Source organism: Sorex fumeus, unplaced genomic scaffold (assembly GCF_029834395.1).
Source record: "Sorex fumeus unplaced genomic scaffold, SorFum_2.1 ptg000047l, whole genome shotgun sequence".
NCBI classification, from domain to species: Eukaryota; Metazoa; Chordata; class Mammalia; order Eulipotyphla; family Soricidae; genus Sorex; species Sorex fumeus.
This window is the reverse complement of record NW_026606104.1, coordinates 9,271,029-9,285,200: the sequence shown is the minus strand read 5'-3', so window position 1 is coordinate 9,285,200 and position 14,172 is coordinate 9,271,029. Positions and strand designations below refer to the sequence as shown.

The window sequence follows — 14,172 nt, the reverse complement described above, 5'->3', positions numbered from 1 at the left end:
GCTCATCAGATGACGACTTTCCTCAAAAGACCATCAGACATCCTGGGACCATAGAAATATTTATCCATGCTTGAATCCAATCTAAAACCTGGATATTTGTGCTGCTATGAGGTTATTTTTCCCCTCTTTCAAATGAGAGCAGCAGCCAGTGGACAGCAGTGTGGGCTCTGGAGTCACACAGTGTGGACCGACTCTGAATTCCACTGACGTACTGGCAATGTGACCTTGGACAAACTGCCTTGATTTCCTTATCCACACAAAATAAAGGCATTAACAGTCCTGTGTCACAGGACAACTCTGAAGAGTAAATTAGTTATGATAATATTTGTAGCTATGTTTGGCATATAAGACTGTAGTAAATCTTCACTGTTATTTTATTATTACCACCACTATGTAATATTTTTGTAGTCATTCCAAAAACTGATATCATGCATGATTATTACTATTCCATGTTGAAATCATTTTAAAAACTTTATAAATATATTTAGTTAAAAATCTGAAGGAATCATTTCTATGAGATAATAGTAGCACATGGCATTTCACCAGACTATGTGCAATTTAAAAGATAGTGGATGATTTGCAATATTCTCTGGGTAGTTCTGACACTGTGCCAACTGAATTACTATTCAAAAAAATGCTATGGATATAGTAAGATCATTAAGGTTAAAGAGTTTTATTAGTCCAATTCACAAATTTTTTTTAATTCTTAATATTTATGAGTAAAGTACCCTCTCCACTTAGCATAAATAAATAAATCCAGAAATTAGCTCCTTTGTGTAAGAAATCAACTTGGAAGCATTTTCTGAGTCAAGCTCTTACCTAAATTAAGGACAGAGGTCCTTAAGTCTTACCTAGATTAAGGAAGCGGTTGGCTCCTGGATACTTTAGCTACTGTGACTACAACTATTCAAGATTAACCTGAAAGCTCAAGACTAGGTCTCACCTCCACATAGACAGGTCCATTCTCTGCCACGGAGAAGACACCCTGGGATGGCACCAGGAAGAGATCAGTGTTGTACAGCTCCATATTGAAGGTTATGTTTCTGTTGGGAAGGTCCTGGAAGCTACTGGGATTCACCGCCTGTTTTAAGCTGCAATTGAACTAGACAAACACATACCACAGAGATAAATCACCACCAAATGAAGGATGAAGGCCCTGCAGAGCTGGAACGAATATCTACACCCAAATCCAGGACCTCCAAACTAAAGCTGACCACAACCAATCACACTCTCCAAAGACCACCCACTGCAAACAAACACTTACCACCACCATTTCCGGCCGGCTGAAGAAGGGAGCATCTCCTTCATCTAGATCTCCTGGAAATCCATTATCACCTGATTCCAAATCCTCATAACCATCTGGCCAACCACTACTTTCTCCCGGGGATGGAACCTGTATCACAATCTAAAAGGCAAAGAAAGCACAAGATTACAAAATAGAGCAAATTGCATATATTTGCCTCTATCTTACATATTCCCCTGAAATAGTAGTTAATCAAAATAAAAATGTGACTTAAAAATTTGGGTTTAAAAAATGATTTTATCTTCATAAAGACATGAACAATAAGGATATATTCAATGCATGTTCAAATTAATATGTGACTAAAATATGGATCTTCTCTTCTTAATAAAAATAATCTCAAACAGTGGAAAAATACTAGATATGATTGGGGTTGAATGAAGCTGTCAATAAGCTGGTGGAGTTAAAGGAGATTTTTAAAAAAGGGGTCATTATATAAAAAAAAATCAAAGAAATATTAAGAACTAACCAATACACCTTTTACCTTTAACCAATACAAGGATCAGTTAATCCTTGCATTCTAACGAACGCCTTACTTGGATTTATCAATATTTGTCTAAAGTTTGGTTTGATAAGAATCAAAAGACTGAATATTTCACCATGAGCCAGTATCTTCTCATCTTTCCCCAGGAACCATTATCTTTTCCTCATTTATTTCCCTGTATCTTTTTGTGTGATGTTCAGATGGAGAAAAGAACTGTATAATTTGGTTCAAAACAATCTACTGTAACACTGATTGAAATAATTATTCACAGAAATAATTACTCCCAGAAAAGATGAACAAAATCACTTAAGGATAATGACTCTTTAAATAAAATTATAATTTATTTGCCTATGTAAACTAGTAATGCCTTTTTTGAGGGGGGTGGGAAGCACAAGATTGGTTTCTTTTGTTGTGGGGTTTTATTTTTTTTGTATTTTGCTTGACATGCTTTATTCTGAATACGTTTCAAACCAAAAAAATATAAGGATCTAAAAATTAATACAGGGGCTGGAGTGATAGCACAGCAGGTAGGGCATTTGCCTAGCACGCGGCCTGACCCGGGTTCAATTCCCAGCATCCCATATGGTCCTCCGAGCACGGCCAAGAGTAATTTCTGAGTGCGTGAACCAGGAGTAACCCCTGTGCCTTGCTGGGTGTGACCCAAAAAGCAAAAAAAATATTGGAATACAAGCAATTACTATGAGTTATTATTATAACTGGTACAAATAAACTACAATATTCGCAGAAGGAAGTAGAATGGGTAGCATATAAAGGGAAACCATCTTTCTATGCTTTATCAGGTCTTTCTTCAATAGAAATTATTGATATAATTGAAGCAAGTACTTGGTACACACACAATACACACATACACACAGCACAGAGTAATTTTCAAGGGCTCATTATATTCTTTTTTTTAAAATTAAGAGGTTACCAAGCCTATGTCTATGTTTAGACAAAATTAAAAATTGCATTATCAAGTAAACCAGTAATATGTGAGTGTCACCCTATTTAGAAAACCAGATTAATTCTAAGAAAATTAGTGTTGGTGTTAGTAGGAGGGAGTTCATTACATAAGTCAAACATCAATTAATAAATTCAAGAACAAAGGGAAATTAGTGACGCCAGTCTAGTATGGGCAAAAAAATTAGTGGGACAGATTTGGAAAGATGGATTCATCTAACTGCCATTACCTGGTCCTTCTGCTTTTAGGAAGTCTCTAGAGTTCAACTGCCTTACACAGGAAATAAAAAATGTGAAGGAGATGCATCATCGTAGGGTTCTTTCTAGTTCAAATGCTCTGAGATGGTATAAAGTTTGGGCTCACAGGAAAGCTACAAGAGTCAGTTGCCAGAGTTCCAGCTTACCCATCTTTTTTTCTGCACGGGTTCTGCTAATGATGGTAAAATGAAAGAGCAACCATGTGTACCCACCACTGGGACAAGTAGACACATATCACATGTCAAAGCAGAGCACTGCACTCCTGGGGCCTTATTCTGATCATTGAGCATAGAGCCCAAATTGCCAAGTTCAGGCTATAAAGTCATTTTGAGATTTCATGTTTCAAAGTGTTTTCGATATTTACTTGCCCGGTGTCTGTCCCTATCAGCTATTACAATAGATTACTGATGGGGTGGGGGATGGATAAGTGGGAAATCTGTGGAATCTCTCTATGGGTAACTTCAAAAGTAGATTTTCTTCAATGTAGGCTCTTTGAGGTGGGATTCTATAATGCTTTCCTGAAGGCCCTTTCCAAATTTCTTTATTATTCACAAGAAAGGAATAAGTTCTCCTGCCTTTGAATTTGACTCCATGACAAAGAGAGACCAGGACCTGGCTGTGAATGGAGGTGCTTGCTCACAGCCCAGAGGACTGGAATCAATCAATGGAAGGACCAGACTATTTGACCCCATGCTTGACGGGGTCAAAGTCATAATCACTTTGACAATCAAAACTTTGTAACCAGGACACAGAAAGATGGTTTGGGAGACACCTCCACAATCACTGAACAGGTAACAATCATGGTCAAATCATATCTCACTTTGTTGACAATCAACTTTTGGCACTATTTAGGCATGGGGTACACACTCCTTCCTTTCATAGAAACTTAAGTTGTAATTTTAAGGTAACATCCAGCAAGGCTCTGGCAAAGGGCCAAGCTTAGATCTGGAAACACTCACAGAGTTATAGTAAACCACACCACCAGGAGCTGCAGGTCGGTGCCGAGTCCCACAGCCATTCAGAGGAGACTCCAGAATGAAGTGGGTGCCATTCATCCGGGCCTTGCAGGTAGGGTCTAACAGGGTGAGCTCCATGCCCGAGTGGCTGTTGGCCTGAAAAACAACCACCAAAGACATACTCAGGGTCCCATGGGGAGTTCATTTCACTACACACGGCTCATTTCATCTGGTCTTTCAAATCAAGGTTGCTGGAGGTCTGTACCCCCTTCCCTTCTGTCTCTTCCCAGCTGACCACCTCTCAACAACTCAGCTGCTGTGTTTGTTGGCCTTGGAAATTCAATAGCAAAATATTGACACACAAGGATCTGCACCCCCCCACCCCTTCCCCCTCACTGAGAACAACAGGAACTGGGCAAGAATCACAGCCAAGGGGAAGTAAGCTCATCCAACTGAGAAAACAGTATCAAATCTCTGGAGTTCAAAAGTGAAAGAGTTAGAAGGAAATCACTAGTACAGGCAGGAGCAAGATGTCGAGAAGAGGCCTTCTCTTACCATCTTTACCAAACGGCACTGACCTGAAAGGAATCCTTTTCTACAGCCACAATCATTTTTTCGTTGTCACATCTGACAGACAGGGCAACATCCACGCTTCCCTGCAATTCCTCGGGCTCCCGAGGACCAGGAAACAATTGTATGCTGGGGAGGATAGGATGCTTTGGCTGGGAAATTCCATCGTCCACCCCATCCTTTTGGTCTCTTCTGTTCATCTCAGGGAAAAGAAAAGGGAAACCTCCACTTCGGCCTCCCCCTCCCCGGGCAGGTGGGTTTTCCAGAGCAGGCAGTGGGCCAGGGCCGAGCAGGATTCGTAGCTCAGGAGGGATAGTATGGACTTCCTCATCTCTCATCTCCTCTGGTGGGATGGAAGAAGGAAAACATCATCAGCGTTTGATACCAATCCAAAATCATCATCAAAGAGATGATGGAGCAAGAGCAGAAAGAATTAAACAGAACAGGCATATGTGAAAATTACCCTTACCGAGCAGTGTATAAAAGAGATAAGGAAATCTGAATTCTAATCCCAATTCTGTTCCTTCTAATTAAGGTTGTTCTGTCCTTCACTTTTCCTACTTTTTAGAATTATGGGGATTAATGAGATCACAGATTTTCAGCTCTGGGTGAACATTCAAAATCACATGGTGGGAGGGGGGCTGGAGTAATAGCACAGTGGATAGGGCATTTGTCTTGTACACAACCGACCCAGGTTCGATTCCCAGCATCACATATGGTCCCCTGAGCACCGCCAGGAGTAATTCCTGAGTGCAGAGACAGAGGTAACCCCTGTGTAATGCTGGGTGTGACCCAAAAAGCAAAAACAAACAAAGAACCCACATTGTGGGTGTTAAAATGCTCTTATACCTTGGACCCTCCTAACCCCACCCCCCACCCCCCACGCACACACACTTTCACCCACCAATTAAAAATCAGATTCTAAGGGCCAAATAGAGAATAAAGATTAAGGTGTTTGTTACTTGCCTTGCATTCAATTTTTGGCACTGGCAGATCACCACTGAGCTCTGCTGACCCTCTGGGCAATGCTGAGCCTGAGCCTCCAAACCCCACACTAACTTGCAAAATCAGATAATCTTGGGTGGTTTTTAACCATTAGTATGTTTTAAAGCACCATGTTTGGGTCACATACATAGCAAGATTCAGGAAGACTGTGTCAGATGATTTTTAAGGTCTAATACACCATAAAAATCTGTAATTCGGGGGCTGGAGCAATAGCAGTGTGTAGGGCTTTGGCCTCGCGCACTGACGACCCAGGTTTGATTCCCAGCATCCCATATGTTCCCTTGATCACCACCAGGAGTAATTCCTGAGGAGTGCATGAGCCAGGAGTAACTCCTGTAGGTGTGACACCCCCCCCCCCAAAAAAAGCAAAAAAAAAATCTGTGATTCAAGAAGTCATATTCTTGAAACAATATTGGTTTCTAAGAGGGGAAGAAGGATTTGGGACCACAACTGGCAATGCTTACTTCTGACTTACTTATGGCTCTGTGCTTAGAGGTCAGCCCTGTAGTGCTCAAGGTGACATATGTGGTACTAGTGATTGAACTGGGGTTGGCTGCATGGAAGGCAAGCATGAGAATCCCTGAATTCTCTGCTCTCTCCAGTCTCACATATTGGTATTTTAAGATTATTAACTCTTTCTTTTTTGACCACTCAATTCTAACAGGAACCCAGGGATCCTATCCTTTTAGAAGCTAGTAGGAAAGACGGAAAAGCTGCTTAAGTACACTTATTCCTTCAAAGAGTGAGATGTATTTACGTATAGTTAATATTTAGTATTTTGTTAACTTTTCAAAAATTTAGGGAAAAAATAATTTCCCCAGGAATGGTGTGGGTGACTGATGGGCATGAACTCTCCTTCAATGATATTCTTTTGAAAAGAATGGCACAATGGTCAATTCAAAAGGGTAGTTTTTAGTTTATACTTTAAGGAAGATCTGCAAAACAGCTCTGGAAGGTAAGTCCTACTGTTTCCCTCTCTTACTGAGGAGGAAACGGAGGCATCCAATTTAGCCAACTTTCCCCTGTCAGTGGAAAAATGGCAGAGCAGGGACTTAACCACATACTTTTAATTTTCATTCTGTTGGCAATGCATTTAGTTGGCAGTACCATGTGAGGAGCAGGTTGGGGATCAGAAAAACTTGTGCTTAAGTCTGACTGGCTCCAAGCTCTTTTTTTTTGGCTCTTGGGGTCACACCTGGCTACGCATAGGGATTACTCCTGGCTCATGCACTCAGGAATTACTCCTGGCAGTACTCAGGGATGATATGGGATGCTGGGAATCGAACCCGGGTTGTCAGCATGCAAGGCAAATGCCCTACCCACTGTGCTATCGCTCTAGCCCCTCCAAAACTCTTGAAAGCCTCTGCTTTCAGCTATATCAAGTAGGGGTGGTGGCCCCTACATTCCCTCCAGATAGGAAGGAGAAAGCACACAGAGGAACATTCCTCCCTACTTTCTTATAGATTCTAATCTAGAACTTCTCGCCTGCAATGCCAACACCTCTGCATCTTACAGGAAGTGATTATTAAGTACCTCTGAGAGAAGGACCCAGGTTAATTCTTCCTTGGTGAATTCAGTGAAGGCAATATGTAATGAAGTTCTCCAACATGCAATCAGCTATATTACTGGAAAATTGACATTATAGTTTCCTCAAAATAATCAATTACCATTCTAGATAACTTTAAGCAGGCAAATAATATCATCTAAGGCAAAATGAGAGTTTCTCGTTGGAAAGCATAATGTAGAAAATATTTTTATACACTTAAAAATTCATACTTACCATTATTTTCGACCTGAAGATGAAATCTATTAGCCACAAGTGCGAGTGTGTATGATGTTATTGGACTATAGTTATTGGACAAAGCCCACTTGATCAGATTCTCTTGAGTTGAAGGAATGTCATCTCTTATGGACTTGGTCATTGTCATGGATCTTTCACTCTCTTTTCCAAAGCCAATACTGTTAGGGGCCTAAAGATAATAACAGAACTTCACTCACAAGTATAATATTAAACAGTGCATTAAGAAACAATTCACATATTGCAAATGAAATAATTATTTATTGTTTTAATCCCTAATTTCCTTCGGCTAACAACACTAATGGGAACCTCTTTAACAGAATGACATTAATTCATGTTCTTTGATTATACCATTTGGGTTGCTTATGTTGATAAAAAAAATAATCCAAACACAGTTAAGTAAAACCACAATGTTACAAAGAATTATTTTAAAGTTTAAATTATTGACATAGAAGCACCAAGTGTATACTAAAACCTTTTTCTTATTTTTACTTAAGATTATATAAATTATACAGATGGGCATGATATATTACTAACCCCAAATGCCCATGCTTCCACTTCTACACCCTAGATTTAAATGAGAGAAGGAAGAATTAATTTAGTAACTTAAGTATGAAGACTATTTCATCTTTGCAACTATTAAATCCCATTGGATAAAATCATCAGAGATAGTACACTGGGTAGGGTACTTGCCTTGCATGCAAATGACCAGGGTTCCATCCATGGCACCCCATATGGTCCCCTGAGTACATTAGGAGTGATCCCTGAGCACAGAGCCAGGAATAAACCTTGAGCAATACCAGGTGTGGCCCCCAAGCAAACAAAAACAACCCCAAGAAATATTTGCATTTTCTTTATAGTTGTTCAATTTAGCAATCCTATACTTGTATTTATTTGCTAATTCTTTCAACTGGATATGTTAGTTGAAAGTTATGCTCTAACTTTTAGGGATTTTAGATTACTGTCTCCTCAGTACCAATACTTTCTCCAACAGCCCAAGCCAGTCTTAAAATTGGCTTCACTTAATAATCAGCTACAAAATTAAAGTTGAATGATGGAAATCTTTCCGGTAAAGAATATCAAAGGACTATGAGTAACAAGAACATAGATGGCAAATTTCCACATCACCTTCCAGCTCTTACACAGTGAAGGAGCCGAATGTTGTGGAGAAGCCTGAGAGGGAAGGCGCCATATTTTCACCAACTGCTTCAATAGAGTTGGGTAGCTCTTCCAGAATGCAGATTATGTCATTTTCATGCCAGATAAAAATCACTTTAATTTCCATGCCCAATTATTTTCTCCTACATATATGCTCCATTTCCCCTACATTCCCCATTTGTTTCCCTTTCTGTTTGCCCCAAACACGACTAAATATTAATCCTTTCCCACTGTAAAACCAATGACAATTCACAACCTCTAAGTTCTTTGGCCTCTTCCCTTGTGGGATACTGGCCGAGGATACACATTTTCAATTCAAAGCTAAAAGAATCACACCCAGTATCTCTTCTATCATTCAAAGTGCTTATCTGAGGAAAAACTGTCAGCCTGAGTCATAAGCATGTATGCAGAGGAAGCAGACAGAGCTTTAACCACATTCTGCAGTCATACACACACACACACACACACACACACACACACCCCCCTAAGATATAGAAGTTCAATTACTTTAACTCAGATTCAATTCTTTAGGAGAGGGAAGGAGGGAGGGAGGAAGGGAGAGAGGGAGGGAGATAGGGAGGGAAGGAGGGAGGAAAGGAGGAAGGAAAGGAGGAAGGAAAGGAGGAAGGAAAGGAGGAAGGGAAGGAGGGAGGGAGGGAGGGAGGGAGGGAGAGAGGGAGGGAGGGAGGGAGGGAGGGAGGGAGGGAGGGAGGGAGGGAAGAATCCAATTTATTCTTAGAGCTTTTTATTTACTTAGCCAACAAGGGTTTCCTAGGCACAGCTTCCTCCAGGCTTTCAAAGCTGCAGGCCATTTTGATTGGCTACAGTTGCAACACTGATCTAAACAATGCTGCTTGGCCTCATTTGCCCCAGTCTTTCATATTGTTGGACAGCTGAGAAAACACTATATTTCCATAATATTATCATCATAACTTCCATTAGTTCTTTTGTACTAATATGAAATGATTTGTTAATATCTTTCCACATTCACTCTAGGAACCATCAGTACAACTCATGTTGGTGAAATTTCAGATGGAGGCATAAGGCTAGAAAAGCAAGACTTGGGACAATGGTAGAGCAAGTTGATCCCAGAAATGAGTCAATTCCTTACCCTGTATTTCTGGAAGTCCTTGAACTTTTTCAAGGTCTCAGTGTAGCTACTTCAAATAAAGATGTTCATGGAAGTCTCCATATTCATGAATGATGAGTGCCTGAGTGCATTCCCTCCATTACAAACTGCCAACACACACACACACACACACACACACACACACACACACACACACACACACACCACACACACACGCTATCATGCGGGGAAAGAAGGGGCGAGTGTTGACCAGAGAGTACTGAGTACTGAACATGTTCCCTTTGGGATTTAAAAAGTCTTTTTAAAGAGCAAATTGGCTATTGGCATATTCAAATCCTACAGTCATGCCAATTACTACAACAGGTCACTTCTTATAAGTTTATCCCATCTATTCTTCTATGTTTTTCCAAAATGTGATTCAGAGTGATCCTTAAGCCACTAAAGAAAAAATGAGAGATGGGCAGTGCAACATGTCTAGCACTGCCATACTCATCTACTGTGCAACCCTTGGAGTCCTACTGGACTACTGTCAATTGGAGGGAGCCTCTTGCCCATATCGCACCCCCACAGACACACACACTTCAGCCGTATTTAATGACGTTCTTTAAGTTTCTCTCATGAAGCAAGTCACCAGTGGACAAACGTTTCTTTTGTTCACAGAAATCAATTGCTCCTGTAGACTCTTTCAAGGAGTTGCTTATGGAAGGAAGATGCATTTCCTTTTCATTATAGGATTACCAGTGTATCTTACTTATTTCTCCTCCCAAATTTGAGGAAACAGATATTACTATTTTTTAGTTAGAGATTAGGCACCTCAGACTACTTGGAAGTTAGGAAGTCAAGTTGCACATGTGACTTGAGGACTCACCATGTGCAGGCAGAGTGCATTAGATGCATTAGATGAAATATCTGGTAAATACTGAGTGAATTAACGAATGAGCAAATAATTAAACTATGCTAAATTTCAACTAACCATGTTTTTTGTTTTTTGTTTTTGTTTGGTTTTTTAAATAATTTATTTAGTTATTGAATCACTGTGGGAAAAGTTACAAAGCTTTCAGGTTTAGGTCTCAGTCATGCAAATATCAAACACATTTCCCTTTACCAATACTTATTTTTCACCATGAAGAGCACCAACAAACCCCCACCCCACACCCCTCCCAATGCCTGTGAGGCAGATGAATTCTAGTTAACACTCTATCTACTTTGTTTCGATAAAAGATGCACCATTATTATTTAGAGTTTACCCCCCACCCCACATCAGACATGCTGAAAAAGCATTGTGAAATGATTTGCTTTCTACAGCTGGGTTCAAGAATTAAATGACGGATTTCTACTATTTTACTTATTAACCCTGGAAGTATTTCTACTGAGAGTCAGATAATTAAGAGATTGGTTTCTGTGCTCTGGAGTCATGACCATGCCGGAGAGCCACTCGTGGGAGGCAACTGTTGACCTCGGTAGGGCGTTAAGGACGAGCCGGGAACGCCCCCCTTCCCATGAGGTTTTAGTTGCCCCATCACCACCGGCTCATACCTGGCTCTCCACAAGGCTCCCATGCGGCTGCCATCTTTCTTTCCAGAGGGGAGAAGGCGGAAGGGAGCAACACCCTTTCCTCTCCGGGCAGACATGGTGGTGTGGATTAATGCATAGTCCATTCACTTTTCTGCTCCAAGCTGCTGGGTTCTGCATTAAGTCCTTGTGCTTCTGGGGCCGTGGCCGTGCCGGAGAGCCACTCGTGGGGGGCAACTGGTGACCTCGGTAGGGTGTGAAGGATGAGCCCGGAGCGCCCCCCTTCCCATGAGGTTTTAGTCACCCCATCTGTTTTTGTTTGGTTTTTGTGCCACACCTGATAATGCTCAGGGGTTACTCCTAGCTCTGCATTCAGGAATTACTCCTGATGATGCTGGGGAGACTGTATGTGATATCAGGGATCAAACTTGGTTGGCTGCATGCAAGGCAAGTGCCCTATCCACCGTACTACTTATTTCCCATAAATCTCACAATAATTCTTAAGGTGTGTTCTTCATCATAACCATGTTACAAAAGAGATAACATACTGAGAAATCAATAAGATTGGCCAGTATAAATTTACAGGAATGGTAACCAGAGACTGAATTTGTCTAGGACCAAAGTCAGGCTTTTTTCCACTCTCCCATAGTATCGCAAAAGAAATGCTAGAAACAAAGTCCCTACTTGATCACTGTCCTTCTCAGCACAAATCTCTATCATTTTTAGCAGATTCCCTCCAAGCATAGTCAGAACTCACTTTAGAGAAGGGGAATTAAGAAATCACAAAGCATGAAAACTGATTGGGGGAATAAAAAAGAACATCATGAAACATTACCTAATTGTTTAGTAATGTTGTCATGCATTGTCCAAAATTGGCTTGGAACAGGAGTACAGCCAAAGAGGGGAATATAAACAAATCTTGCACTGAGATGAGCAAACTCATTTCTAGCCTTTCTGACTCTACGAGAAGTGGGGACATTCAAAGAAAACTTCAGGACTGCCATGGAGCAGGCACATATCCTCAAGGAAAGAAAGAGCCATTGAAGGGTCAGGGCCGAAAGAACATTTACACAAGACTCCAGCAGGGAATTAAAACGTACCGTATGTTTTTGCCTTTCAAAGCATGATTCCCTTTCCTGTTTTTGTTATTCTGAAATTAAAAACATTTGGTTGGAGTGCCAGGCAGCAAAGGCTGAAGACACCAAGGTCACTAACACCCCTTCTGCCATGCCAGGGAAGGCAGCAAAACATCTCTGAATTCATATCACTATGGCTGGCCTTTGAGTTCATCTCAAAGTTTAAAGAAAAATCAAGAAAGCCCCACAGAAGGCAGAAATTTCTTTAAAATAAGTAAGTATATGCTCATGACTTTGCCTGCTGCCTCTGTTTGGGGCTTGCACATGATGTGGCTTTGGGAACTGTTGGCTGATTTCAGTGCTCTACCAAACAGGGTCCTCAACATACAATACCGAAAGCAAAGGCATTCCTTCCCCCAAAGACTAAAAATACAAACCCTCTCCACCTTATACCACACAGGTCCCAAATGATGAATCAACCCAATACTTTTAGAAAAGTCCACCATTCAAGACCAGGCTTCAAGAGGGAAGGATCATCCTAAAAATGAAGTGCTTTTCTGACATTCAGAGCAATTCATTCCAATATTCCTTCAAACAGCTAGTTTCCCAAATGTATCTGAAAAAAGACTTGGTTTACCACATTTGAACATGAACTTTTCAGGAAGCTAGTTCCCACTGACCTAACATGTCAACCAGTCAAGCCTCTTACATTTACCCTTCATGAAACAGAAACTTTGGGAACATCTGGGGGAATCCTTTGCTTGTATCAACTCACTCCATTATTGTGATCTTGTTTCATTCTTTTGCCCCATAAGAAGCAAATAAAGAGACTTATCAACATTACATGTTGATATATTTTTTTTTAAAAAAATGTCAGCAGTGCAGCTGTGCAAAGTGACTGGGGCCAGCCTAATATTTTCTCTTTCCCCAAACCATCAGCCCAAAGGGAGGGCCAAATCAGGACAGGGGAAACATGGGTTCTCTGGGACTTGCATACATGGGAGATTTCATGGGTTCATAGTTTACGCTAACAATGACTGGAAAACACACAAACACATTTTAGACATTTCACAAATAAAGTCCCTAGGATCCAACATGATGAAGGGACTAATTCAAGGTCATAGTGAATAAATGGAAGAGTCAAACTCAGACTGGTCCTGACCTGAGAAGACCATGCTTACACCTCACTGCCCACTTTGTTGGAAAACTCAAGGAGCAGAGACCATTTTACAAAGTGAAAAAAATATTGAGAGAGCTGAGAGTCCAAAGAAGCAGAGACCTTACAGAGAAGCTCAGCTGGGTCAATGGGCAAGCATCCAAACAAAGAAAAGCGCAACCAACTTACAATAACTTTTAGGCTTCCCTTCACATCAAAAGATTTGATCACCCAGTTGACAGACTTTTTGCATTTCAAGATCAGGACGAGATTTTTGATCACTTCAGGATCCTTTCGAGAAGGTCTTATATCAATTATTATATCCACCTGGAAAGCACTGTGAATGGAAAATAAAGGCTGAGTTAGGACCCAAATGCCAGAAAGCTGCAACTATCTCCCTTCTTCCAAGTCTTCGTGTTTCTAGTGTCTGGCCAGTTGATTAAAAACCTGGAGTCAACTCCAGGCAAATGACATGTGCAAAACAGATTGTTAGTGCACACAAAACAAAATGGTTTTGCATAACAATAGAAAAATATGCTTGCTGATAATTAGCCACTAACATTTTTCTCTTCTTTAGAAAAAAAAGTCTTTACTCAATGAATGTTTGAAATGGACTTGAGTAACCCAGCCGAGTTTACTTTTGAAGTGATATTACTGCTTTCTTAACCTTCAACACTTTCTACGTGAAACTTTCCTATCTGCTATATGCACAAGATCTTTTGCAGAAGTGGAAAGCTGCAGGGAGAAAGGAGGTAAAGCAGTTCAAAGAGTTTGAAAATTTCAGAATAAAGAAGCAAAAGGCTTATTCGGAATTTTTTTTAACGATAAAAAGGGGCTGGGGCGATAGCA

The 14,172-nt window shown here is 40.7% G+C and overlaps 1 protein-coding gene across 1 annotated transcript in view; it reads right to left on the bottom strand.

Annotated features, from left to right (window-relative positions):
• Positions 1-14,172, bottom strand: part of TGFBR3 (transforming growth factor beta receptor 3) — a 214,341-nt gene that overhangs the window by 33,987 nt on the left and 166,182 nt on the right. Inside the window, exons 7-12 of the mRNA XM_056123379.1 lie at positions 13,513-13,660; positions 7,314-7,503; positions 4,537-4,871; positions 3,962-4,114; positions 1,265-1,405; positions 944-1,102 (exon numbers count right to left, since the gene is read on the bottom strand). Of these exons, the coding sequence (XP_055979354.1) occupies positions 944-1,102; positions 1,265-1,405; positions 3,962-4,114; positions 4,537-4,871; positions 7,314-7,503; positions 13,513-13,660 (1,126 nt within the window). The remainder of the gene's footprint in view (positions 1-943; positions 1,103-1,264; positions 1,406-3,961; positions 4,115-4,536; positions 4,872-7,313; positions 7,504-13,512; positions 13,661-14,172) is intronic.